Source organism: Notamacropus eugenii, chromosome 2, assembly GCF_028372415.1.
Source record: "Notamacropus eugenii isolate mMacEug1 chromosome 2, mMacEug1.pri_v2, whole genome shotgun sequence".
NCBI lineage: Eukaryota > Metazoa > Chordata > Mammalia > Diprotodontia > Macropodidae > Notamacropus > Notamacropus eugenii.
Window position 1 is genome coordinate 349,913,616 of NC_092873.1, and position 26,482 is coordinate 349,940,097.

A 26,482-nucleotide genomic window follows, 5' to 3' on the forward strand; every position below is an offset into this window, starting at 1 on the left:
CTAAATGCCAAGCAAGCAAGACAACCTAACCTTGAGGACTTAAATTTTAAAGGGAGAACACAACAAAGGTGTGCTAGGAAGGGGGAGGGGGTACTACCCATATGGTAGCAGAGATGGCTGACCAGGTTGGCCCATCCCATGGTAGGATAAGTCAAAGCCTCAACTACCTATACCAAGGTACCCAGGATGGGAATCCAATGTTGTAATGGGAAGGAAGTGAGGATTGTGGAACATACTAACATTGGGTTGGTAGCATCATCATCATGTAATAAAGTAATTTATACATTACCTTACATTACAGCATTTGTCTATGTATATACTAAGCTTGTGTTTATATCCATGCATGTATTTGGTATATGCCATATGGTTACAATGGTGGCAGTTCGCATCTATTTCAATATATTTTTATGCACTTTTGTTAAGAGTAGAGCTTTTTTCTATTTTTGTTATGTGAATGTGTGCGTGCATATGCACATGTACATGCTCTTGTATATGTATGTACATACCTGTACTAGTGTGGTTCAGTGAGTAAGCCTATATCTACAGGGAGAGTATGTTTAGATGTGTATGGTGTGTGGCTTGACTTATGGGTGTAATGCTGTATTGTGACATTTCACATACATTCATATGCTGTGTATGGAGTTATACAGATGTTTGTTTGGGTATGTGGAGTGTGTGTGTTTGTACAGTAGACAGTTGTGTGCAGCAGTGTGGAGTAGTAGATAAAGAGCTGGCTTGAGAGTTAGGAAGACCTCTGAAATGTTGGCTGTGTGTGTAGCTTTGGGCAAGTCACCTGTACTTTGTGCTCTGGCAGCTCTTTAAATTGCAGAGCCAATGCTGATTTGCATTGATAGAATTTTCTTGCCAATGAAAGCACCGATCTAGTCCAAGGCATACACACACACTTTATCTGAGCTGGAAGTAGCTGAAGTTGTGAGGACACAAATTAATTTGCTGGAGGGTTGGTAGAGAGAGATTAGTGTTACCCTCAGCATTAGCCCACCCCCCAGAATCCTAATGGGTACAAAGGAAGAAGCCCCTGGGGAGTGATAGCATCTCCCCTTTCCTCCGTGAGTGGTTCCCTGGGGCACTTACAGTCTGCTAGTTACACCCTGGTAGCATATGTACCTATCTGTGGAGTTGTGTATATGATAATGTTGTCTTTAGCCTCACATGCATAGTCAAATTTGACTGTAAAGCACCTGATTCTACTATGTGTGGATCTACTTCAATCGAATCATGTCAAATCATGTCTGTGTCTATAGTAACATGCTTTTCTCCATCTCTCACACACAGGAAGCCTATAGAACAGATGCTGCCCTCTTTCCTGACACCAGCTATGAACAGATTTTACTCAAGTTGTTGATGTGTAGTTGTGTGTGCCCACAGAGAGACTGCTCCCCAATCCCCGACAGAGGAATGAATCACCCTGATAAGCAGGTGAGTCATTCATGAACACTTCTGATTCCTGGGGCCAGGCCGGCAGGCAGAAATCCAACGTCAGCACCCGACACCGTCAGTTCAGCCTGCCAGCCCATGGAATCACTCTACCCCACGCACTGCAGATGTTGCTGAAGAAATTGACACAGGCAGAATAAAGGCACCAAACAATCCTCCCCCCAGAACCACTTTCAGCTCCTCCCTCTGCCTTGCATCCCATTCATCTCTCTAGTCCCTCAATCCATGGAAGCATCAATGCATATGAGTCATCTCCCTCAGCCCACTGAAAATGGAGACATCCAACTTGTCTCTCTCAGCTCTTTTCTCCTCCAGGAGGAGGGGAGGGAGCTCTTAGCAACCAGGAAGTTGGGAGGAGGGAGGGGAATGGCCAGCATGGTTGATTGAGTCCTTGTAGACTCTATGCCCTGGTTAGGACTGAAAACTGAATAGTGGGGAGAGAAGGCAGCACTTTAGTTTGGAGCTATTAAAAGGATAAGGGTGGAGGTGAAGAGGCAAGTTAGTACAAGCTAGGCCTTCAGTAGGAGGGACTTGGGCTTGTAAAGCAGATCAAGGAGAAAAACACTGGAGGCAGCAGGGAGGAGTTGAGGTTAAGTGGCTCTGCCAAGGAGGGAGTTATAGGGCACCCCCATCCACCCACCATTGCTGGGTAATGAGAAGAATGGACAACCTGGGAGCTCCCTAAAACAACTTCCCTTTGTCTCACGGTAAGCTTAGAAAGCAACAACAAGGGTGGCTCGTTACAATTTGTATAGCACTTTATGGAAGCTCCTTGAGGACAGGACTGGGATTCAGGTGGCACTGAGGATAAAGTGCTACATTTGGAGTCACAAAGGCCCGCATTCAAATCCTTTCTCAGACACCTAACTGGCTGTGTGGCCCTAGGTATATCTTAAAAGAAAATAAAACCAAAAATCCTACCTTTTTGGTGCCTCAGTTTTCTTGTCTGTAAAGTGAAGAGACTGAATTTTGTTGGCTTTTTAGATTTTTTTCTACCTCTAGATTTGTGATCCTATGTTTTTGCCTTTCATTGTATCCCTAGTGTTTAGATCATTAAATGCTGCATAGGTAAGCACTTAAATGCTGACTGATTTACAAAAATATTGTACTTTCTTCACATCAACACAAATAAATGATGCTCAGTCATTTCTGACTTTTTGTGACTCCATTTGGGGTTTTCCTAGCAAAGATACTAAAGTTATTTGCCATTTCCTTCACCGACTCACTTTATAGATGAGGCAAACAGAGTTAAATGACTTGCCCAGTGTCACACTAGCTAGTAAGATCTGAGGCTGGATTTGAACTCACAGAGGAGAGTCTTTCTGAATCCAGGCCTGGCACTCTATCTACTATACCACCTAGCAGATAGAACAAATGTTATTACCATCCCCATTTCACAGAGAAGGAAACAGATTCAGAGACTGTGATTGTCTAAAGATCACACACAGATAGTAAGCGTTGGAGCTGGATTATGAACTCAGTTCTCCTGGTTCTAGGTCCAAAGCTCTTTCCACTTTACTTTATTACCTCAATCAGGTGTCCCTCAGCTACTTTCTCACCTGTATTCTGATTATAGATCGAGTGTCAGCATCTGCTTTTTCCTTTTGGAGAAGATGAGTCATCCTGGGGAAGAGACTTACCAATGGAGGACTGGCTTAAGGTCTTTGTCTCCACTACTTCTCTAGTCTGTGGTAACCTTCCCTTTCCCTTCTACACCTTTCTTTAGGGTCCAGTCCAAGTCTCACCTCAAAGGCTATGAAGTCTTTGCTTTAAATATTTCTCTCAGAAATCAAAGGGACCCCCTCATTGTATTATATTTTTTTTTCCTTTAAACAATATTTTTTTTAACATCACTATCACTGCCCAAAAATCCCCCTCCAATAAAATAAAGATGTATATTCAGGTCCACATTAATGTGAATAATGAATCATCTGAAGTAGTTACATGTATTTGAATTCACATTTATTTAAAATTATAATTATGTATAGTAATTGATTTCACCCCAATGAAAATATACAATATGAATTTGAAGAATGAAACCATTTTAGGGGATTCATAATTTGAACTAGTTGGGACCTCCTTGTATAGATAAGCAGTGATACAGTGGACAGAGTACTATATTTGAGATCAAAAAGATCTGAATTTGAATTCTGACAAAGATACTTACTGGCTTAGTTTCCTCATCTTTATAATGAATGGAGAGGCTGGACTGGATGACCTCTACAGTTTTTTTTCCAAATGAGATAATATTTGGAAGCCCTTAGCATGGTATTTGGTACACAGAAGGTGCTTCATAAATGCTTGTTCCCTTCTTCCAGCTATAAATCTGTGATTCTGCATAATCCATGTAGTGGCCATGCCTGACTCTTTCCATACCTCTCCCAACCACATTTCCGCTAAGGGGTAGGAGATATCCTTTGCCATCCAGTCTTTTGAAGTCTGTGAAGAATTTCTTGACTGCCTATAGTGATATATCCTTACTTTGAACATCTATTATAGTTAGTACATCAAGTCAATTAAACAAGTATTTATTAAACTATACTGTGTATGGAGCATTGTGCTAGGTGCTACAAGAAAAACAAAACTGAAATAATATATGGTCACTGTCCTCATAGAGCTTACATGGAACACATGAAACATATACAAATACTGGTCCTATGAAATAATACACAATTGGTGTATCAGATTGGTTCAAGTAAAGGAATTATAAGAGGGCCCAGGTATGCCTGGGTGAGAATGGAGAATATGGACACTTTTCAACTCTTCAATGCAGCTGGGACAGAGTGAAAATTGGGGTAGGGTAACCTGACATTTATGGTCTTCAGTCTCTGCTCTGTTTTGTCATTCCTCCATGAGACAGTTCTATTTCTTGCTGTCTTTACAAGCTTCTTGAGGACAAGGACTGTGTTTTTACCTTTCTTGGACCCCCAGCACTTAGCACAGTGCCTGGCACATGCCAAGTGCCTTATTAATGATTGTTGACTGATTTTAATAAATGCTTGTTGACTAATTAACTTTTTTGGGTGTCTATATATTTTTCTTCTTCTCTAGTGCTGTCTCTACCAGGATTCTAAAATACTTGAGGCAGAATTCTCCAGTATTGTTCCCTAAGGACACTTAAGTGGTAGAAGATTTCCTTTAAGACCTATGGGACCTTGCCACCAAGGAGTGGAATGTCTTAGGAACAAGACTACTAAGAGTGGAAAATACCTGCCATGTAGTTTAAACTAGTTTTTTCTATAAGGCAATAAAGCTGTCCTTGAAACTTATTTGACTCAGGGGACTAAACTTGAACTGTTGAAATAGCTTTTATAGTGACTTGATACATAAAAAGCCCAGCAAAAGAGGAGTAAGGGGTCCTCAGACTTGATGGACTCCTTGCTGCCATTCTAGTGAACATACCTCAACGTATAGTGGAGGGGAGATGTATCAAACTGAAGTAATAATATATTTTTTAAAACTCTCCTTTCTATGCTCTTGTCAAGTAGAGTTCTTTTTGCAAATTGTTATTTGGTCTACAAGTATTTATTTCATTCCAAACCTGAGCCTGGACTAAATCAGATCTGGCCTAAACAGTGGGGAAACCAACATGTTTGAAGTAGCAAGAGCAGGAGAAAAGCAAGGAATGTTTCCAGTGAAAACTATGAGTGAAGTGTTTAGGACTGGGGCCATAATGGGGGTGTTTTGTTTTCAATATTTATGGTCCTGAGAACTGGCCACCTCTGCCAACAGTAAATTCTTAGTTCCTTTACCTAACTCTCCTGCCTATTTCCTTTGAGTTTGAGTTGGAATGTGTTTATGGAGATGGAGTGTGGAACCCCAACAGGAATATATCTTATGGTTGCTCTAAAAGCTCCTAGGCTCCTAGGCTCCATTATTTTTTTGGGTAGAAACGAAATACAGAAAAGGTGACATAACCACATATTAGAGCCTAAATATGGAGAGAAGTCAAGAGGTCCTGTCATGGCTTGGCGCTGGCCTGGATGTATGCCCATGTAAGTTTTCTCATTTGGATATGGAGGACCCCAGGATAGAATCTCTTAATTCCACCCTACCCCTCCCTTCTTGTAGCTGGGTAGCACCATAGCACACAGTGCTAGATCTAGACTCAGGAAGATCTGAGTTCAAATCCTGAGTTAGACACTAGCTAGGTGACTCTGGGCAAGTCACTTAACTGCTGCCTGTCTCAGTTACCTCAACTATAAAAAGGGGAGCATAACAGCATCTGCCTCTATCAAATGAGATAATATGTGTAAAGAACTTAGCACAGTGTCAGTCACATGCTTATTCTCTTTTCTCTGGGATTATACTCTTGAGATATTGCTCCAACTGCTGTCTTGAACTGAACCGTCTCTTGAGGTAGTATCAGAATTTAAGCACTTTGGTGGGGTTGGGAAAGGGGCCAGAATTCTGCTGAGGGGATTCACTAGATGACAACCTAAGGTTACTTCAGATCCCAAGAAGCTATGATTCTATAAACTCCCTGACCTGCCATGTTGGCACATTTCTGTGGTACCTGCTGCTGAGGCTGAGGTCTGTATTTATTTTGTCTATGCAAGGAAGGCAGATTAAGTTCTGAGGTGTCTGATGTGTTGGAACCTGTTTATGAAAACTGATAGTTAAATTTTCTGTGTGAGCACTTATCCCTTAGCAAAATGCTACTGATTTATCATTTTGTTTGGTCTTCTTACTACCTATTTCTACTTGATCAGAAGTTTATATCGAATTGAGGGAATGCTCATCAATTGGGGAATGGTTAAACAAGTGGTAGTATATGATTTTGGTGGAATATTATTGTGCTGTAAGAAAGGATAAGCTGATTGATTTTAGAAAAACATGGAAAGACACATGAAATAATAAAGAATGAGATGAGCAGAACCAAGACAACATTGTATACAGTAAAAGCAATATTGTTCTAAAAACAAATTTGAATGACTAAGTCATTTTGAATATTATAAATACTCAGATCAACTACAAAGAACCTGAGAAGGAAGATGCTATCCCCATCTAGAGAAAGAACTGATAAATAGACATATGTACAGTATGGTTATATACATATACTATTTACATAATATGTAATATAACATATAATAAATATAACATGTATTTGTGTCTAATTGTGGCTTTCTCTAGAGTAGAGTGGGGAGGGAGAAAAAGAAATAGAGCGTATAGCAGAGAACAAAAGAAAACTTAGAAAGAAGCACAGAAAAATGATATAGCTTTGAAAATGATGTCTAGTATTTATTATATAGTTTTTCAAAAAAAGTAAGCAGTCTGAAGGGGAATTGCATGGTTTTATATTGAATCCTCTTTTTATGTTGTATTGTATACATGGAAATGTTCTTTTTTTGGTCTCTATGTATTTAAGTTTAAAATGAGTATTTTTTAAAAAGAAGTTTATATTAAGTCAGTAGGTAATGGAGAGGCAGTGAAGATTACTGAGTAGAGGAATCACATCACTAGAGAGACCTGAACTGGGATGATTACTTAGGCAGGTAGTGTGTAAAGGATGGATTGGAGAAGAGAGAAACTAGATGAAAGAAGACCAGTTAGGAGGCTGTTACAATATTGTAGCTAAGAAGAAATGAGTTCCTGAGTAGAGGGGCTATGGTAGGAATTAAAAGAAGGATCTAGGACAGAGCTCTGCAGGTTCTCAATACACACTCACTGACTGAAACAACTGAGACCAACCATGTGTATGGTTATGTGTATATGAGTGTGTGTGCATGAGTGTGTTTGCAGGGGGGGGGACTATCATTGGGGAAGAGATACTATAGAGGAAGGTTAAAAAAAAGAGAGTCTAAAGATTCTCCTATAGCCAATCAGTTGCCAAGTCTTGCCAGTTCTATCTTCTCAACATCTGTCACATCTAACTACTCACCTTCAGGGCTGCATTAAATCTCAGTTAGATCGGGGGTTCTTAATGTAGGGTCTAGAAGTCTGTGGATAGATTTTATGAGGTCTGTGAACTTGGATGAGAAAAAAGAAAACTGTATCTTTATCTTCATTAACCTATTATTTCCTTTGCAACAATGTATTTCATTTTGGACATTTACAAATATTCTGAAAAGAGGTCCACAGGCTTCACCAGACTGCTCAAGAGATCTGTGGCACAAAAAAAGGTTAAAAGCTCTTGCATTTGCACTTCTGCAATAGTCTCAAAGCTGGGAGGCGCCATGGATAGAAGTCTAGGCCTGAATTTGGGAAGACTTATATTTCTGAGTTCAAGTTTAACCTCAGACACTTTCTGGCTGTGTGACCCTGGGCAAGTCATTTAACCCTGTTTGCCTCAGTTTCCTCATCTGTAAAATGAGCTGGAGAAGGAAATGGCAAACTATTTCAGTATCTTTGCTGAGAAAACCCCAAAAGGGTCACAAAGAGTTGGACGTGACAGAAAAAACCTGAAATAGTTTTATATATTTTAAAGAAATGTATCTTACACTATCATTAAATAAGATAGACACAAAATTGTTCTATGTTTCCATTCATACTTTTTTGTTTTTCTCTATGCCTTAAATGTTTCAGGGCAATTAGATGACACAGTGGATAGAGTACTGGCCCTGGAGTCAGGAGGACCTGAGTTCAAATGTGACTTTAGATACTTATTAGTTATGTGACCCTGGGCAAGTCATTTCATCCCAATTGCCTCCTAAAATAGAATAAGGAAATGTTTCAGCGATGCTATCTTTTGGTTGCACGTTTATCATTGCCTACAAAGAAAACTATTCACTTGTAACTAATATGTATCATTAAGAAAAACAAAGCCTATCAGCCATGTTTTTGAAATCTAACCTATCTTTCCAAGGCTGATTGTTAATCTTTCTTACTAATATTACAGCTAGAAGCACTCTATCTCCTGCCCCTGTACCTATGTATGCAGGGGATCTTACCTAGACCTGGATACTCTTTCTCCTTCAATAACTTTCCTGATTTCCCCAGTTACTACTCCTGATCCCCTGACTTCTATCACTTTCAGCCATGCTCACGCCTTCATTTATTCACTCATGTATTTATTTTGTAATATGCAAGGAAGGCAGATAAAGTTCTGAAGTGTTTGATGGGTTGGAACCTGTTTATGAAAGCTAATAGTTAAATTTTCGGTGTGAGCATTTATCCCTTAGCACAATGCTACTGATTTATTGTTTTGTTAATTATTTAGACTTTAAAAAGTGATGGAGAAAATGTTAATAGTGAAAACTAAAAGTGTGTTGCACCTTACATTTCCCCCCAGTTGTTAAGCACTGACCAGCACACACATAATTAAATCTGTCTAAACTTGATGAAATTCCCCAGTCTACTTGATAAGATTATAGGGCATGAACTATGCCTGAGGACATCTGAGGAGCATCTTCCATGGAGAGAGGCATATATACACTGTTAAGGACATAGGAAAACCTTTTAATTCTTCACTAGTTAATGGGGCTGTCTCCAAGATGATTGGTGACTTAGAATCAGGGAGATAGAATCTTGTTGAAAGAGTTGAAGTCTCCCTTCACAGTCTCTCTGTCTCTGTCTCTCTCAAACAAGCCAGTGATTGTTTCTCTCTCTTTCTCCTTCTCTCCTTCTCCTCTCCATTTTCCCTTATGCATCCTTCTGAAATATGAGTAGGGGATGAAGGGAGTTTCCACACATATACTAGCAATTAATGGAGATCCACAGGAGAAATTCTATACCTGGCAATTTGCATGTATTTCCTCTCTGGGCTCTGATCCTGACTCTCTGGTTTTCTTTCTTTCCCATGTCACAATTGCTTTCTCATCCTAGAAGACCCTCTTCCTAAATACTCTTATTGGTCATTTCCTCCCCCAAATCTTCATTTTAAGGAAGTGCCTGGGCCAGCCATGCTCACTCCTTCATTCCTCTCTGGGATCCAATCCCAATTTGCTGGACTTCTTTCTTTATCCCTCCAACCCTTCCCTTCCTAGCTTTTTAGCTTGCTTTTAAGGGTTGTTTTCCTGTATTTGAATGTAAGCTCCTTGAGGACAGGGACTACCTTTTTTGCGGGGGAGGGGGAGCTTATATTTGTATTTCCATTGCTTGGTACACTGCCTGGCACATAGTTAGCAATTAATACATTCTTGTTGATTTAACTTAGGTGATTCAACATGACAAATGTTATACTGGGAAAGGCAGTTTGGTCTAGTGGACAGAGAGTTACATTTATACTCAGGAAGACCTGAGTTAAAATACTGACTCTGTATAAACCCAAGCAAGACATTTCCCCTCTCCTGCAAGACTATAAGTTGTAGAGAAGGTGCTGATCTGCCTTGGTAGAGGAAGTTCTTCACTTGAAGTTCCTTGTGCCAGTGCAATCAATGGAAAGCTCAAACAAATGTGCAAATCTGCTTTCTATGGAGCTAATTTTTAATCTGCCTCATACACATGTGTATTATGAATGTTCAAATGTATGTGAATGCTATTGGGGTTAATAAATTTGGTGAATTCATTTAAAAACATTAAATTTATAGTAGCTTCTTGTTGTTATACATTTTCTCAATTAATGGATATTGATATTATCCTGACTGCCCTAACTTTATTGATCTCCAGCTTTGCCAACCTATTCCCAACCTGAAATCATGTACATGAAATTTTATGGTGGTTTAAAAAAATATGGGAATGACTTGATTTAGTCCAATTCCCCACTTTCAAGAGGAAAAAGTTATGGAGAAGATTTGACTTATAAGGATATTCGGGTAATAATAATTTATATTAGGATCATACATTTAAAACTGGAAGGGACCTTTGAGGGCCTTTAGTTCAGTGGTCTCCAAAATGAGGGCCTTCAAACCAATAACGGGCCATGACGTGACTCCAAGAATGTCCAAGCAAAGTATAGGAAGATATGTCCCATCCCACCCTCTCCATGCTAGCCAGTTGAAGGGCTTATCTTCAACACAACTCCACTTACCCTTTGGACACTATCTCCTCAAACTTCCACATTTCACCCTCTCCTGTCACTAGTCTCTAATGATTGACTGAGCAACTCTCAACCCCTCTTCTTCTGCTCCGGGCCCTTCTGGGTAGTTATAACCTAAGCTTTACCAGACACCAGCAGCATCAGCTTAAAGACAAAATTCCCCAGGGTTCACCTCCACTACCGTCCCTGTACCCCTCTTGGTGAAGGCATCAGGCAGCCCTCAGCAGGCTTGAGCAGTGGCTGATGAGTAAGAGCCTTGAACCACCCCTACATCTTCCTTTCCATTTTTGGTGGGTCAGAAGGAGTGACTGGATGAGGCAGAATGAGTAGGCACAGATGGGTTTTCACGTGCTCCAGAGTTCTCACAGCATTGTCTTTCACCGTTCAAACTCAGATTTGTTCAGAACTTCCCTGTTTCTGTCTAGGGCATTCCCATCCTTCTATTTATCCATGTTCCAAATCTCAGTATCATCCTCACTGCTGATTCTGTTTCCATTTCTCTTTGTATCAAACCCCCTGTTGCAATAGTTTTTCTAACTGTTTTCCCCAATTCAAGTCTCTCCTCACTCCAATCCATTCTCTTCAAAGCTAACAGATTGATACTAAAGCACAGAATTGACCACGTCACTTACTTGCTCAATAAATTCTGGTGACTCTCTACTGACTTTAGGATCAAATATTATTTCATTTTTTAATCCTTTTAAAATATCTATTTTATGTACATTTTTGTAATATACATTATTTATATAATAGCTCATGTATATAATTTATTATATATGTGTGTGTGTGTGTATGTATATATATCACATGTTCCAAAAAGTCTTAGCAAAGTCTTAAACTTTAAAAACTCAAGACCTTTGAATCACCCAGTTTATTGTGGGGTGGGTGGGATGTTCAATAATTTTTTTTTTTATTGATAGGGGTGTATTAGTAAAAACCATAGATTAGAAACCAGAGCCAGCGCCATATTGCTACCTTCTCCATTTTATCTACTAGAGTGAAGACCTCCAACCTTGACCCTAACACCTGCTGATATTACTGGTATAGGAAGCAAGGGGTCAGTCACTGAGCTCTGGTTTGTTAGTTTCTAGGGACCTGGGGTTGAATTGCAACCAGAAGTCCCATTCTGTTCTGTTCCCCTTTTTATTTGTTTTCTTGTGATTTGCTCTGTCTTCACTCAGTACTGGGTAGGGGAAGCTCTTTGGAGACATGAGGTCTGTGGAACAGGGTTGCTCAGGTCATTTTTTGCTTTTTGTATTTATTCTGTATTTTTTTATTTGTCTTTGTTATCTCTTCCATTAGAATGGAGGATGGGGATTGCTTGTAAGTAGGGATTAATTTTTTGTAGTTTTAATGAATACTTGTTGTTTGATTGTATATGAATTATGTGTAATATGTATGTATATACACATATACATACATGTATATACACAGGTACATGCATACATGTACATATACATGTATGTGTATATATACATATATGTATACACACAATTTTAAAAGCCATTCATGTCCAGAATGGATTTTATTTTTAAGCAAATTCACAAATCTTTCTGGAAGCCCGGTTGAAAAGCAGTCTTCTCTCCATCTCTGGGATGTGGATGGAAAGTAAGGTAGATAAGCTTAGATAAAGCCAGCAGATTGGGGAATAAAAGACCTGAGTGATGATTACTGCTCCTGACCTACTCTCTTTTGTTTGCAATTTGTAATCCCAGATAGAGAGAGATGGAAGGGACCATCCAGTCAAAGGGCTCTTAATCTGGAGTTCATGGACCCCTAAACTTAGATGGCAGTGGTGGGAAATGACATCTTTGGTTTCCTTTGTAATCCAATGTATTTTGTCTGATGAATTTAAAAACAGTCTTTTGAGAAGGGGACCATAGATCTCATTAGACTGTCAAAGGGGTCCATGATATACAAAAAAAGTTTAAAATACCTGTCCCAATCCAATTTCCTTGCTTATCAGAGAAAGAAGTGAGGCCCAGGAAATTATAAGAATTTCCCAAGGTTATAAATCAGGACTGGAATTCAAATACTCTGACACCTCCTCACCCCCCACTTTGTCCAGGTCCCCCACTCCAGGACAGGGTTGTTCCATTCCATTATACTCCTTTTCCTATTTGCCCTGAAGTTTCTTACCTGGAAAATAGCTGAAGGGGGAAAGAGAGAAGTAACATCTGTGAGTGAAATGGCAGAGCTGATGTGTCTCTGCTTTCTAACCCAAGTCAAGATGATCATAGGTTGCAGTCCTGGGGTGGGGGCAGATATAAATCCTTGAATGATCATTGAATGATTCCCTTTGCTTCTTCTCCCCCCTCCCAATATTGCCCAGAAAAAAATTTCATTGTGCTAGGCCTAGGCCACCTGATAGAATTTTCAGAGAATGTCAGCCATTGTTCTTTCCCCTCCTTACTTCTCCCTTGCAGAGAACTTCAGTGTCTTGTTCAGGTCATGTAAGCTAGGAAGTTCAGGATACCCAGTAGGCCTCAAGTTAAATGCCAGATTCTCCTGTGGCAGTGTCTGATCCACCAAAAAGCCAAATTCACTCACTGATTCCCAAATTCAAACTGCTGTTCTTGCCTTTAGATGCGGGGGTTCTTAACCTGAGGTCTCTATATAGTTTGGTAACTGTATTTAAGAATGATTGATTTTCTATGTATATTATTTTATGTATTAAAAACATTATTTCGAGGAGAGGCTTCAATCTGGCCAACAAAGAGTCTATGAGACAAAATGTTAAAAACCCTTGACTTAGAGTTTTTGGAGGAAGAAATCCAATGTATCAATAGCCACGTGAAAAAATGCTAATAATTCTAGAAATGCAAATTAAAATAACTCTGAGGTACCACCGCATACCCATCAGATTGTCTAAGATGATAAAAGTGAAAAATAACAAATACTGGAGGGACTGTGGAAAAACAGGTTCACAAATGCACTGTTGGTTAAGCTGTGAACTAGTCCAGCCATTCCAAAAACCAACTTGGGACTATGACCCCAAAGCTATTAAACTGTGTATACCCTTTGACCCAGCAATTCTGCTACTAGGTTTATGTCTAGTAGGTTTATACCCCTCCCCCCAAAAAAAGAAAGAGAGAAAAGAGCCATATGTACAAAAATATTTGTGGCAGATCTTTTTTTCAGTGGCAAAGAACTGGAAACAGAGGGAATACCTGTCAGTTAGGGAATGATTGAACAAGTTATGGTAAATGAATGTAATGAAATACTATTGTGCTATAAGAAATGATGAAAAACCTGGAAAGACTTGTATGAACTGATGCAAAGTGAAAGGTTCAAAACCAGGAGAACAATCTATGAAATAATAGTAATATTGGAAGACTTTGAAAGACTTAATAATCCTTAATAATCAACCCAATGACCAATCACAATTCTAAAGGACTGATGATGAAAAACAAGCAGATAACTGATGGTCTCAGATTGCATAATGAAACATATTTTCTTTTCTTTCTTTTTTTGGACATGCCTAATGTGAGAATTTATTTTGCATGACCATACATATTTGTAATGGGTTTTGTTCTTCTTTATTTCTCAGCAAGTTGGGAAGTAATACAATTTAGGAGGAGGTATACAATTCAGAACTGAAACTAAAATAAAATTGAATTAAAAAAGACCCCCCCCCCCCCTCCACCCCTCACTTAGAATGTGGAGATTCAAGCTTTTATTGGAGATACAGACTTTTGTAGTAGGAAGTCAGAGGTAGTGAGGCCTTGTGGCTTGGACGAATCACTTAGCCACTCTGGGTCATAGTTTTTTCAACTGTAAAACTAGATCTCTAGGATTGCCCTCCTATAAATTTATGATATTCTGACACAGAATAGGCTTATATTCTACAAGAGCAGGGGTGGGGAATCCCCCCCCCATGTGATCTTGAGGCTGAAGTTTCCTAGTCCCTGTACTAGAGGTTGTGGAGAGTGGGGACTAGTATGAAGTGTATAAAGATAACCATAAGGCAATACAAGAGCTAAAAATAACATAATGGCTACATTTATATGGTATTTTAAGGTTTGTAAATATTCATTTGATCCTCTCAGCAACCCTGAGTGGAAGATGCTATTATTTTACAGTAAGGCAACTGAGGCAGATAGGTTAAGTGACTCGCCCAGGGTGACAACACTAGCAAGTGTCTTACAGAGCACTACAAGGTTAATCACCAAATCATTTGTGTAGACAATATAGGTCAGATGAAGGACTGATCATTATAACTGAAGTCAACCATGGAAAGCTTCATGGAAGAGGCAGAACATATACTAGTTTACTCATCTGTAAAATGGGATAATAGCATCTCCTTTACAGGGTTGTTTTGGAGGACCAAATGAGATAATACACGTCAAACTTTAAAAGTGCCATATAAATGCTAGCTATTATTATTATTATAACAACTTTGTGTCCCATTCCCCTCAGGAAATATTTTCCTTAGCTATTTTCCTTTGCATTTTAAACCCCCCCTTTTTTTTCCTGTGCTCTGTAGAAAGGGAGAAAGTTTAAGGTGTCAGAGATTCAAAGACGTCCTTTCTTGAGAGAGAGCGAGAGAGAGCGCTTAGGCTGGCAACTTCGACCTTAACTCTGGCTAACCCGAAAGCCTTGTTTCCTTGGGAGGGGCAGGAATGTAAGAGATTTCAGACTTCGATGAAGGGAAGCAGGGCTTTCAGATTGCTGATAAATCTCAAGCTAAGGCTAGGGGCTTGAGTCGGACGCATAAAGGAGTTAAAACTGGGTGGCAATCCCCCCCTCAATGTCTCACAGGTCGGCAACATTTAAGGGATGGAAAGGCCATTAGTGTCCCTCTCACAGCTGAGGATCCAAGGATCCCCAAGCACTTTCATGCTATATATGTAGCCTTTGACCCTATTTGCTTCGTGGGTGATTGCGGGCTTTGCAGATATAGACAGGAAATGGGACTAGACTTGGGAGTCAGGGAAATCTGGGTTCAGATCTGGCTTCTGAGCGGCTCCAACATTCTGTGATTTAAAAAGGGAGTCCGGGCAGTGATCTAGTCCCACTCCCTCATTTTACAGCACAGGAAACTGAGGCCCGGAGAACTATAGAGTCTTGTTGAACACATGCAGCTAGTTAGAAGCAAAGGTGGCATTCAAATCCAGGCGCCCTCTCAAGTCCAACTGTACCCCAAAAATGGGATCTCCGTGGCAGGACCCTGAGCCCCGCCCTCGACCTCTGGGCCTAGTCCTTTAAGAGCCTACTCCTTCTCCTCTCCTCCTCCAGGTTGCATACGCAGGACGCCGGGCTCCTGGACCTTTAAGAAGCTGTCCCGGTGGCGCCCCAGGCCCCGCCCGACGGCGAAGGGGAGGGGGGAATGGAGGGTGGAAAGGAGAGCGGGTCTATTTTTAGCTCGGGGCCAGGTCACGTGACGGGAGTGACGTCTCCGAATGTTGTTGTTGGTGGCGGCGGCGGCGGCGAGCGGAGCCGGAGGAGCCGCCGCAAAGATGGAGGAGCCGTCGAGGAGGAGTCGCCGCCGTCGCTGCTGCCGCTGCCGCTGCTGCCGCCGCTGTTGCCGCCGCCCGAAGAGCCGGAGCTCCTGTCCCTGGGGGTGAGCGCGCCCCCTCCCCTGCCCTTCTCCCCGCCCCGCCGCCTGGGGGAGCGAGGCAATTTCCACCCCTTTACCAGCCCCCCTCCCCCCCAGCTTCCCGGGCGCGAGACGCGCTCAGCCCTAGCTCCCTCCCCTACCCGGCCCCCCTTCCCTTCCCGTCCCTTTCCCCGATCTCCTTCCCTTGCTCTCGGCCCCTCCCCATCCCTCCTGCAGGCGCGAGGCCGCGAGCCCGACCCTGGAAGGAGGGACAGAGGGAGGGGGGGCTCCTCTGGGGCGTGCTCCCTGCCCCGCCCTTCCGCAGCCGCCGCCCCTGCAGGTAAGGGAGGGGACCCGCCCCCCCCCCCCCCCACGGCGCCCCACGTAACCACTACTCCAAGGGGAGGCTGCCAGACCGACTGGCTGCCTGCTACCCGCTCCCTCGCCCCCTCCGCCTTGTAGTCAGCTGTAGCAAGTGCTTTACAGCATCCTTTCCTCCTGGCTTTCATTTTCTCCCCCTTCCCAAGCCCGGCAAACCTTTCTAGATAGCCCGAGGCGGGGAGGAAGAAGGGGTAGGTATTGCCGCCCCTGGGAGCCGAGCAGCCTCCGGGCTGTGCTCTCTAGGCTTGTGCGTCGGGAGCTAGCCTAATTTCTGCCACTGTCCATCAGACTGCGTGAGCTCCTTGAGAGTGGGTACTGGCTTTTACCTTCATTTCTTTCTTTTGGGATTCCCAGTTCTTCGCCTGGGGCCTGGTACATAGTAGGTGCTTACTGAATGTTTATTAACTTACTCTTGCCTTCGCCCTTAGACTGAGCTCGCGGAGAGTAGGGACTGTTTTCCCCCCCTATCTTTGAATCTCCAGTACTTTGCCCAGTGCCTGGCACATAATAGGTGCTTAATAAATGTTTACTGACTGACTGACCCCAGTGGCGCCCTCCCCTCGCCCCCCCCCCCCCCCCCAAGCTTGGGAAAAGCTACAGTCTCCATTCTCACCTCCCAACCTGCCATTTTAGAGAGCTGGAATGAAATGTAGACCCCCCCCCCCCCCAAGTCTGGATTAGGTAGTTTCAATTCTTATATTCCCCTTGGTACTTTGCTCTGTCCTCTATCATGAGCCCAGAGAATACCTATTGGCCTCATGGATTGTATATTTCCGCATTGTCTAAAGTTAGGGGGAGACAAGACAGCTTTCCTCCCAAAAGCCACAGCTAGCTCTACCAGTAGAAAGTAGCTAGTATAGTCCTTGGGGAGGGGAGTGAGAGGAGATGAGTGAGGAGGTGGGGTTGGGAGGAGGAGGAGGTAACCGTGACTTAAGTGATTCTACTTTCTGAAGGGAGGTAGTTAATAGTATTACTTAAGGGAAAGGGTATCAGGTTCTCGAGCTCCTTTAGGGGTATTACTGTTCTGTCTTTCCCTATCCCATGCCCACCTTCTGAGGACCCAAAATTTGCTCTGGAGCATTCTGGGAGGTCTTAGGGGTGAATAGGTATGGTGGAGGTATTATAGCTTGAGACCATGGCATAGGAAACATTAGGATGGTAATTGTGAGGATCCTTGTAAGAAAGAATACCACTGCCTTCCTTATGTGCATGCAGGGGATAAGAGGATGGTATTCTTAGAGAACCTTGTCAGCCTGGGCACCTTGAACTCAGGCTAGCGGGAAAAAAACTGTTGAAGGAGGTGGGGGGCATATTGGCATGGTTGGTAAGAGGGCAGAAGAGTTTTGAAAAGGGAGTTATTAGGAGCTGAATTTATCTTCCTCTTCAATGGCTTCCCCCTCTCCTGTTAGAAATGGTTCAGGTAGTTTGAATCTGCTCAACATCCATTCCCACCTCCCCCCTTCTGTTTCCTCAGATACACATAGCTTTGGGGGGAAGTTCAGCCTCTCATCATTGACCTACCTCTTGGACCCACTTTTCCCATGGAACTGGTTTGGTTTGTCTGTATGTTTCAGCTGCTGAACCAGCTTGGGGAGATGGGAAGTTACCTTTGAATGGGTGGGGGGCGTCAACTTTTTGCTTTGTCACCTGAGTTGAATCATCACCTATACCAAGGAAGCCTAAGTCTTGTGGGACACCTCCCCTTAGGGAAAATGAATATACTCAAGTGGGAATGGGAAAAAGCTCTAACTAGATCTCTCCTTAGGTTCTAGTATGCCCCAGCCTCTGGTTCACCTTTTTGGTGGTCTTGGTAAGGGAAGAGGGAAAAAGGGAAGGTACCATGAGCTGTGTTGCTGCTGAGACAAAGGTTTGCTTTTCCTCCCCATCAGGGGATTTGTTAGTTGTGCATTTAGAAAATGGGAAGGAGGTGTAGGGTGAGGGTAATTCATGTGATGGGGGAGGGGGTTGAAGGAGGATGGGGTGAGGAGGCTCGGTGCTGAAGTACCAGCTGCTCTTTAATAATTAATTCTTCCTACTCACATCCTTTTGAGGCGGGATGTCTGGAACACTGCAATGGGAGCAGCCAGCTTGGTAGAGGATACGCTCCTAGCTGAGGGCTGGGGGGAGGGATAGTCCTTGGTGGAGGGAAGAGACGGAAACAAAGATGGTAAGGGTTGGGGTTGGACGATTTCTGGCAGTTTTGGAGCCCTGTTGCTTGCTCACAAATCATTCACTAAAGCCTAGGCCTGGGTGTCTATTGTAGCTGACTTTGACTAATTACACTTTTGATGCTTCTTTCAATTTCTCCCCTCACAAATTGGTCCTTAATTGTTATTTTATTGTGCATTTCTAGTGGCTCTAGGAAGAAGGTGAGGAGGAGAGTGTATTTTTGAAGCAATTTTAGGGCAAAAAGATCCAGCATTATCCCTTCCTCCTTCCCCCTCCCTTAACATCCCCCCTCTTTTTTTTTTCTAGAAATAGCAACCTTCTCCATCTGGCCCATGCAGATGCCTGGATCTGCATTTCAGCAGACAAACAGAAATGGGCTTGTTGCAAAAATGAACTTGTCAGCCTGGTGTCTTCTTTTATCTTTTCCTGTGTGCCACTTTTCCCACCCTCCCCCTCACCCCAAGAGGGGAGGTATTGTGCCTATATTTTGATACAAGGCACTGATCAATTCCAGTTATAGGGCAAGTAGAGATCTAGGTACTGTGGAGGGACAAGAAGGGTGTCTGTTAATTGTCACAGAACAGGAGAGGTCCACAGGTACCCCTGGAATAAGGACATCTGGGATTTTGGCTTTTTGAGAGTAATTTTGGGGTGCCTACTTTAGCACACATGTACAATCTAAGTCTTGGGGAGGTGGGAAGATACCCCAGAATGGGCAGAGAAGCACCTTGATTCTGACTATAGCTTTCTCATTGCCATTCCGTGTTGGACTCAGGTGATATCTAGTGTCTTTCTTTCCCTGCTGTAAATGACCCCTCCTCATGGAATACTTTGAAATCTTCCTAGGGCAGGGTCCTTAGCTGATGGCTTGGAAGGATAGGGAGGGGAAAGGGAAAGGGATTGGGAACCTGTGCAGGCTGGTGGTGGGTAGCAGGTCTAGTGATAGAGACCAAGGTAATAGACTTAGGGTTCTAGGGGCTTTCATTGGGAAAACCTGTCTCTTCTGAAATCCAGGGTTTATTGTTTAAGGGGGAAAAATCACTATAGGGCTAGATTTGAATTCAGAGTCATTGGTTCCTTATTTATCTGTAGATGCTACTATTTTCATTTTTCTGGTCTCTCCTTACTGCCTTCTGCTGGAGTTGTCATTGTATGTATTGGAACTTTATTCTGAGATCTCTTTTCTCTCTGTCTCTGGCTCTCTCTGTTTCTGTGTTTTTTTCTCTCTCCCCCGCCCCCCCTTCCTCATGTCTACCCAATAATTTGAAGGCTAATAGCATGAATCTCTGTTGATGAGCTATTCCCTCTGATGCCTATGTGTTGGTGGAGCCTAGAGCTGAGGTTATATCAGGGAATATGCTTATTCCTGATTTGGATCTATAGTTGGGAGGCAGGACTCTGGAGTTCTCTATATCCATTGACTTTACTCAGGAAGAGTCTCACCCCATCTGATTTGGTATCACAATGTTGGGTTCCAACTGATTGGCTACTACAACAGTGCAACCTGGGCTCCTGGTTGTGTCTTCCTTTCCAGCAAAGGTTGGCATAATTTCCCCAGAAGAAGGGGTTTGAAACTAGCCGGGGCCCTAACCGTCAGGCTAGGCAGTCTTCCTGTCCTTTCATGCCTTACCCTAGATAGGAATCTCCACTTGATTCAGCCATGAAAACTGCCTTGTTTTCCAAGTGAGGCTCTGGCCAGTGGCCTTTATTCATTACGAGACTTTCTATCGAGTGATAAAGCACCGTGTGTGTGTGTGTGGGGGGGGGAGGGGAGGGGTCAATACTTCACCATTTGTTGGTAAGCAGTAACAGTAGTTCATATAGTGCTTTACAAGGGTACAAAGTATTTTTTTCATAACAGCCCCATGAGGTCAGTAGTGTCAATGTAGTCCTGATTTTACAGATGAGATGACTGAGGAATAGAGAGGTGGAGTTGACTGACCCACAGTCATAGTGCTATTAGGTGGCAGGACTTGGATCCAGTCTTCTGTCCTAGAGGTTCAGAGCATTTTGTGCTACATGATATTGCCTCAAAGAAAGCAGTAGCAAATAGGGGTAAAGAAAGTATGAGACACTTGGCTTATTTCTATAAAGCTAAGGGGCACTGAAAAATATGTAAAATGGGCATTTGCTCTCGCAAGCATGCCATGCCATTAGGATAGGCATGTTGACTTGGAGGCAAAATTAGTCCTTACTAACACTAAGGGAATCAGTCCATCATCAGTAGGTAGAAATAGCTCAGGTTGAACTCTAGAGAAAGGGAGTGAGAGAGAACAATTGCTTACCAAGGTTTAAGTTTGTTGATGGGATGCTAGTTGCCATGTTCCTTGTGGATGAGAAATGGTGGTCTATTGTATTGGGGGTAGGAATGGAAACAGGTTCATACTTAGTTTATGGTAGCTCTGAGTCTTTAGCATCTCCTGCTTCCCTGTCTTCATGGCCTTTGGAGGTTCTTCTAAGTGAAAGGAATCCTGGTGTGTGAGGTGGCTGAGGATCATGGGAATTTCTGAACTTATGTTCCTCAGCCCACGGAAAAGGGTGTGAGCAGGACAGGACGACAGTCCCCATGTGGGCACAGGCTGTGCTACCTTCCCACACAGGCCTCTACCCGTGCACTACCAGCCCCACCTGCAGCATTCCTGGGCTCTTCCCCAACCCTTGCTTAGTACTTTATCTCCTTTCCTCAATCATTCTAATAGCAATTTGATGCCTTTGTCCATGCCTTTTCCTCATTATCCCTTTCCTAGATGCAATGTTATTTTTCCTTTAGCCTTAAGGATTCAAAACTCTTAAGGGAGTTAAAAGAGTAAGAATAGAGCAGGTTAGGTCTGAGATCCTTGTGCATGCAAGTCTTAATCTGTGCACATTTGGGGTATCTGTTTGGTGTCCCCAGTGCTTCTTTCTCCAGGTGTATTTCACTTTAGATATTCCTTGAAAAGAAATCAATGTTTTATTTTAAAATAACACTACTAAGTGGTAAGGATTATCTAAGGAGTGGAGTGAATTTCCTTGCTTAGGTTCAGAGAATGAGGTTGGAACTTAAATTCCTAGGTTATCTTTACAACTTTTCCTCTGCCATGACTTTAGCCTAATCTCTTTGCTTCTCATTGCCTCCATTTCCCTGGTGTTGGACCATTTGCTTTTTTGTGGAGGAGAAGCAATATGATGAGGTCTAGGTCTGGGATGGGTTTGAGTGGTCAGTGGTGGAGAGTTGAGTACTAGCCAAGATAGGAGAACCAAATCCTAGGTAACAGAAAACTCATAGTATTATAAGATTATTGCTTGGCAGTCAGTGGTAGCAACATGTGTCTTAGTTGAGAAAGTGGTCGCCTTCCTGTCCTTGCCCTGTTTTAACTTCAGGAAGTCATGTCAAAGACCTGTTATAGTTACATACTTAAGTACCTGTCAATGAGATCAGTGGTTCCAGATTCAGCATAGAATTTTTCAATCATAGAAAGATCTGTAGGGCCCATTTAGTCCAAATCCCTTAGTGTATGTATGAAGAAGTTGACAGACGGGAAGTGATGTGCTCAAGGCCACATAGCTACCTAGTGGAAGAGCTGGGGTTGAGAAGTGTAGGGGAGAAAAATTGTTCTCTGTCTCTGTGTTCTGATGGAGCTTTCTACAGGTGAGCTGGGCCAGGTTCTCTGCCCTTTGGTTCCTGACTGGTGCTTGCCAGAATGTCTGCCACCACATGGAAACCCTGCTCAGGGTGGAATCTAATTCCTTGGGCAGTCAACAAGCATTATTTATCACCCATTATATGCCAGGCACTGTGCTAGGTACTTAGAAAAACACTGTTACTGCCCTTTCAATGAGGGAGACATGTAAATAACTAAGTATGTAGAAGATATATAGCAAGTAGATGGAAGGCACTTCCAGAGTAGAAGGCACTAGCAGCTGGGGAGACCCAAAAGGGCCTCCCTGTAGAAGGTGGAATCTGACCTGAAACTTGTTCTTACCACTCATTTAGTCTTTTCCAGCTGCTGATCTGGGTCTGCTGGTCTCATCTCTTGTCCATATCCAAAGATTGTCACCTACAATTGAATTTGTTTGGAGGCAACTCTGATAAGAGCTTTCACTCATTTGCTTTTAGGATACAGCATGGTATAGGGTTAGACCTGAGTTCTAGTACCTGATCTGCCACTAGCTTGCTTTGGGATTTGGGGCAAATCACTTCCCCTCTCTGGGCCTCAGTTTCCTCATCTGAAAATGAGGAAGTTGAGCTAATTTCTTGGGTCTTTCTCAGACCTAACATTCTATGAGTCTATTAACTGGGTGGAGGGTTGGCTAACCCCACCTTCATCTCTTCCACCAGGGATGCTACTCTGAGTGCCTGACTGCTTCACCCTGAAGGATGGCTGCGGACGGGCGGTAGAGTTGTAGAAGTCCTGGGCTCCGTCTGTCCATCTCTTTTGACACTTCTACAGCTCCCCATCCCTTCCCCCCCTTGCCCCAGCCACCAGCCCCTAGTGCCAGCTTCCCACGGGGCTTAGAGCCGGCATGAACTCTCCTAATGAGTCTGGTAAGAGGCTGTATTCCTTGTAGGATGGTTGGGGGTGGGGGTGGTACCCTTAGGGTTATCTGTATCATGTGGGGTAGATTGATTTCTGAGCCAAGCTGAGCAACTTTCATGGCCTTAGAGCCACAGGGTGTGGCTGGGGTTTGGGCTGGGGAGAGGAATGGTACAATAGCGAATGTGGAGGAAGGGGAACATAAGATTTTGACTGAGTCATAAATTTGACCATCTTTATGATCAGTTCTTGGATATGGAACTGTAAATAAATTAGTCTAATCCCTGTCCAACTAAGGGTTACCAGTCTCTACCTCCAGTCTTGTACTGCTGTGTGTGTGTGTGTGTGTGTGTGTGTGTATGTATGTATGTTTGTGTGTCTGTCTGTCTCTCTCTGTGTCTGTGTGTTTGTGTGTACAGAATAGTTTCCTTTCCTGCATGTCTAGCTACAGAGCCTAACCAGAGCCCTAGACAGATCTGGAGAAGCTAGTGGACACAAACCACTACTATACTCCTCCTTCCCTTCACCAAAATTACTCCCCTACTTCAGCCTCCTGGAGATGTTGGATTCCCAATCTGGGGTCTGTGTGGCTGAGGTTTCCTGGTAGTCCTTGCCCCCACCCTAGATCACCATGGCTTGGCTGCTTTCACCTGTGGGAACCTGGGTGTGTCTTGCATGTATCCGTGGGTCTGTGTGCATGTTTGTGGGTGTGTAGCCATGTGGTCTGGGCTGGTCCCCTAGAAGTTTCTCAGAAGGGTTATGTTTCAATGTGGTCACAGTAATAACTGCAATCGTTCCTTGGCTGTCCCTTGTGCCTTCTACAGAACTCTAAAGCTTATAAGAACCTTACTCAGCTTCTCCCTTGTTTCTCTTACTTCCTTTTCCCTATAGAGAATGGGGATTCTATTTTCTATGTACCAGGTGAAGCCTCCAGCTTACAGTTTTGCAGAGACAGGTTTAGGAATGAACACAGCAATCATTTTCCTTTTCCTTCCCTTGGTTTCATAGTTCCAATTTAATCTAAGAAATAGGAGGTGAAGACTTCTATCAGAGGCAGCTTGCAGGAAGGTACTCAGAGGCTTTTATAGACTCTGGGAAAATGGTGGCATGTTGGTGGGATTCCATGAACTAGTAGAGAGCTATGCTGTGGAATGTTGGATGTAATAGGAGGCCACTTATGGTCATTGGGACTAGAGGGAGCAGTGATGCCTTCCTTCTTCTTCTGAGGATTCTAGGGTCTTGACCCCTGAGCACTGACTCCAGGATAAGGAGGTTGTAGGCTCAGGGGTAGTAGTTTTATTCCTGGAGAGGGATGGAACTCCTCTTGGCTTTCTACTAAAACTAGGCTCCCTGAAGGTGGGGCTGATGGAATCAGCTGGGGGTTCTAGTCATCTGACCTTTTAGTTTCTCCCTTCCCGGGTAGGGTTGGAGAAGATCTATTGTTTTCTTTGGGTGGGATAAAAGTCCAGTCTCTTGCTAGACAAGGAAGGGAATGCTAGGGCAATGTGGGAACTGTGAGCTTTAAGGTAGAATCTTTGAGAGACCTCTCCAAAGGGCCAAAAGACTTAGTAAAATCTTCCTATAATTCCCACGAGAGGCTTTGCTTAGATTCAAGTTTCATTATGGTCCCTGCACAGCATTGGCATTGTGGCTGTGATTAATTGCTCTGGCCCAGCAGTGAATCTCCCGGTGCCTCTGCTTTCTGTGTAACCCTCACGGTCCACTCTCACTAGAGCCTCCTCTGGCATTTTGTGGATGAGCCCTTAATGCCCACTTTTTGATGTGTGAGGAAATTCCAGGTCTCAGTTTCCTCAACTGTAAAATAAGAAAGAGTGGACTAGAGGATGTTGAAGGTCTCTTCTAGGCCTGACATTCTGTGGTTCTGTGACTTCATAAAACTAAAATGAGATCCTTCAGTTGTTTAAATTTTCTCAGTGCCTGCTTTTCTGTCTTCCTCCTAAATTTATAAGCAAGCATTTATTAGACATTTCCCACATGCTAAAGGTGCTTGGTACTAAATGCCTACTGTGTGCAGGGTTTCCTGAAGAGGGAATCAACAGGTATTTATTGCCTACTCTTTTATCGGGTACTGAGGATACAAACACAAAATGAAACAGCTCCTGACCTCACGAAGCTTATGTTCTATCAAGGAAGACAACATGTCCACAGACAAACTAAAATACAAGTCATTTTTGAGGAAGAGATGCTGGTAGTTGAGAGGGTATAGAGGAAGAAGTATCCAGAGAGGCATCATGGGAGGTGGAATTTGAGTTGAACTTTGAGAGTCAGAGGTGACCTTAATTGTGCCAAGCATTTAGAGGGGGATAGGGAGCGGGGTATGGGCTGTTAAAAGAGCAAACTGTGACGACCCCTGCCTCAAGGAGTATATAACCTTTATAAAAGGCAGGACTTTGTTGTACTTAGAGCAAGATAGACTTTTAAGTTTTCTGTTTTGGTTGTCTCCTCAGAGCATTTGAAAATAATCTTTTTATCTTTGGGCCCCAATGAAAACAGGGTCTAAACTCTGTTTCCCCAGTTGCCCTCTTTTCTAGGCCTGGCTGAGAGGCAGCAAATGAAGCCATACTTGCTTCTTTTGGGAGGCCTATTTCTTGATGTCACCCTCCCTTTGGGAGTTGTGCCTCAGGCAGTCAGGGATCCAGGGTTTAAGGCTCCTTTGGCAATTTCAGCTTGTTATTGAAGCTGAGATTCTAAGGGTCAGTACTGGCTCCCCTGCCTTACTGGTTTTGATGTCAAATACCAGCAAAGTTGAGGAACTCAGGGTCAGTGGAACTGAGTATTGACCTCTGGCTGTTTCCAACTTCTGCCCTTTTCCCTCTGGCACTGCCCAGAGAGGATAGGAGCTAGGCCTTTGTAATGTGAGTCAGTCCTAGAACTGGGAACTTGGGAAGGAGGTGGACATGGCTTTCTATACCCTGTGGAGGGGGAAGACAGGCTGCACAGCAACACCTTGTGTTTATGCAAGAGGCTTCTACCCAAGATCCCTAAGCACTGCACACTTTCTCTCCTTCTTCCTCCCAAGAGTCAGAGAGGGAACAGCATTCCCCTCTTCTTTTTTGGGCATCAAGAGAAACTGGAGCATGAAGGTGAGGTGTAGAGAACCTAAGAGTCTGGTTTCTCTGCCTCAGGCTTTACTTATTAGACCTTGATGCCTCTCTTGGAAAAAGAAGCCAGCTGGATGGCAGAAGCAGAAAGTGGGTTGGCTTTTGTCGTTGAGCAGGGGTCTAGGAACCTGGACTCCTCATGTTGACTGTTAGACTGCAGCATTTTTCACCGAAGATTAGAACATGCCTCGGTCTCCCTTTCCCTTCTCTAATGTCTACACTATTCAGAGAGCTTTCTACCCAAAGACTCTGAGACCACTGTGGTGTTTGTGTGCAGGTGTGTGTGTGTGTGTGTGTGTGTGTGTGTGTGTGTGTGTGTGTGTGTGTGTGTGTGTGTGTGTGTTGTTTCTTAAATAATTAACTTCTTTGGAATAGACTGAAC

General features: G+C 43.2%; 1 protein-coding gene across 4 annotated transcripts in view; it reads left to right on the forward strand.

The window, feature by feature from the left end:
* The first annotated feature begins 15,804 nt into the window (after positions 1-15,804).
* Positions 15,805-26,482, forward strand: part of HDAC5 (histone deacetylase 5) — a 38,783-nt gene continuing 28,105 nt past the window's right edge. For all 4 annotated transcript variants that reach the window (XM_072646051.1, XM_072646052.1, XM_072646053.1 and 1 more), the window contains exons 1-2: positions 15,805-15,938; positions 22,783-22,989. In XM_072646051.1, the coding sequence (XP_072502152.1) occupies positions 22,968-22,989 (22 nt within the window). In that variant the 5' untranslated portion in view covers positions 15,805-15,938; positions 22,783-22,967. The remainder of the gene's footprint in view (positions 15,939-22,782; positions 22,990-26,482) is intronic.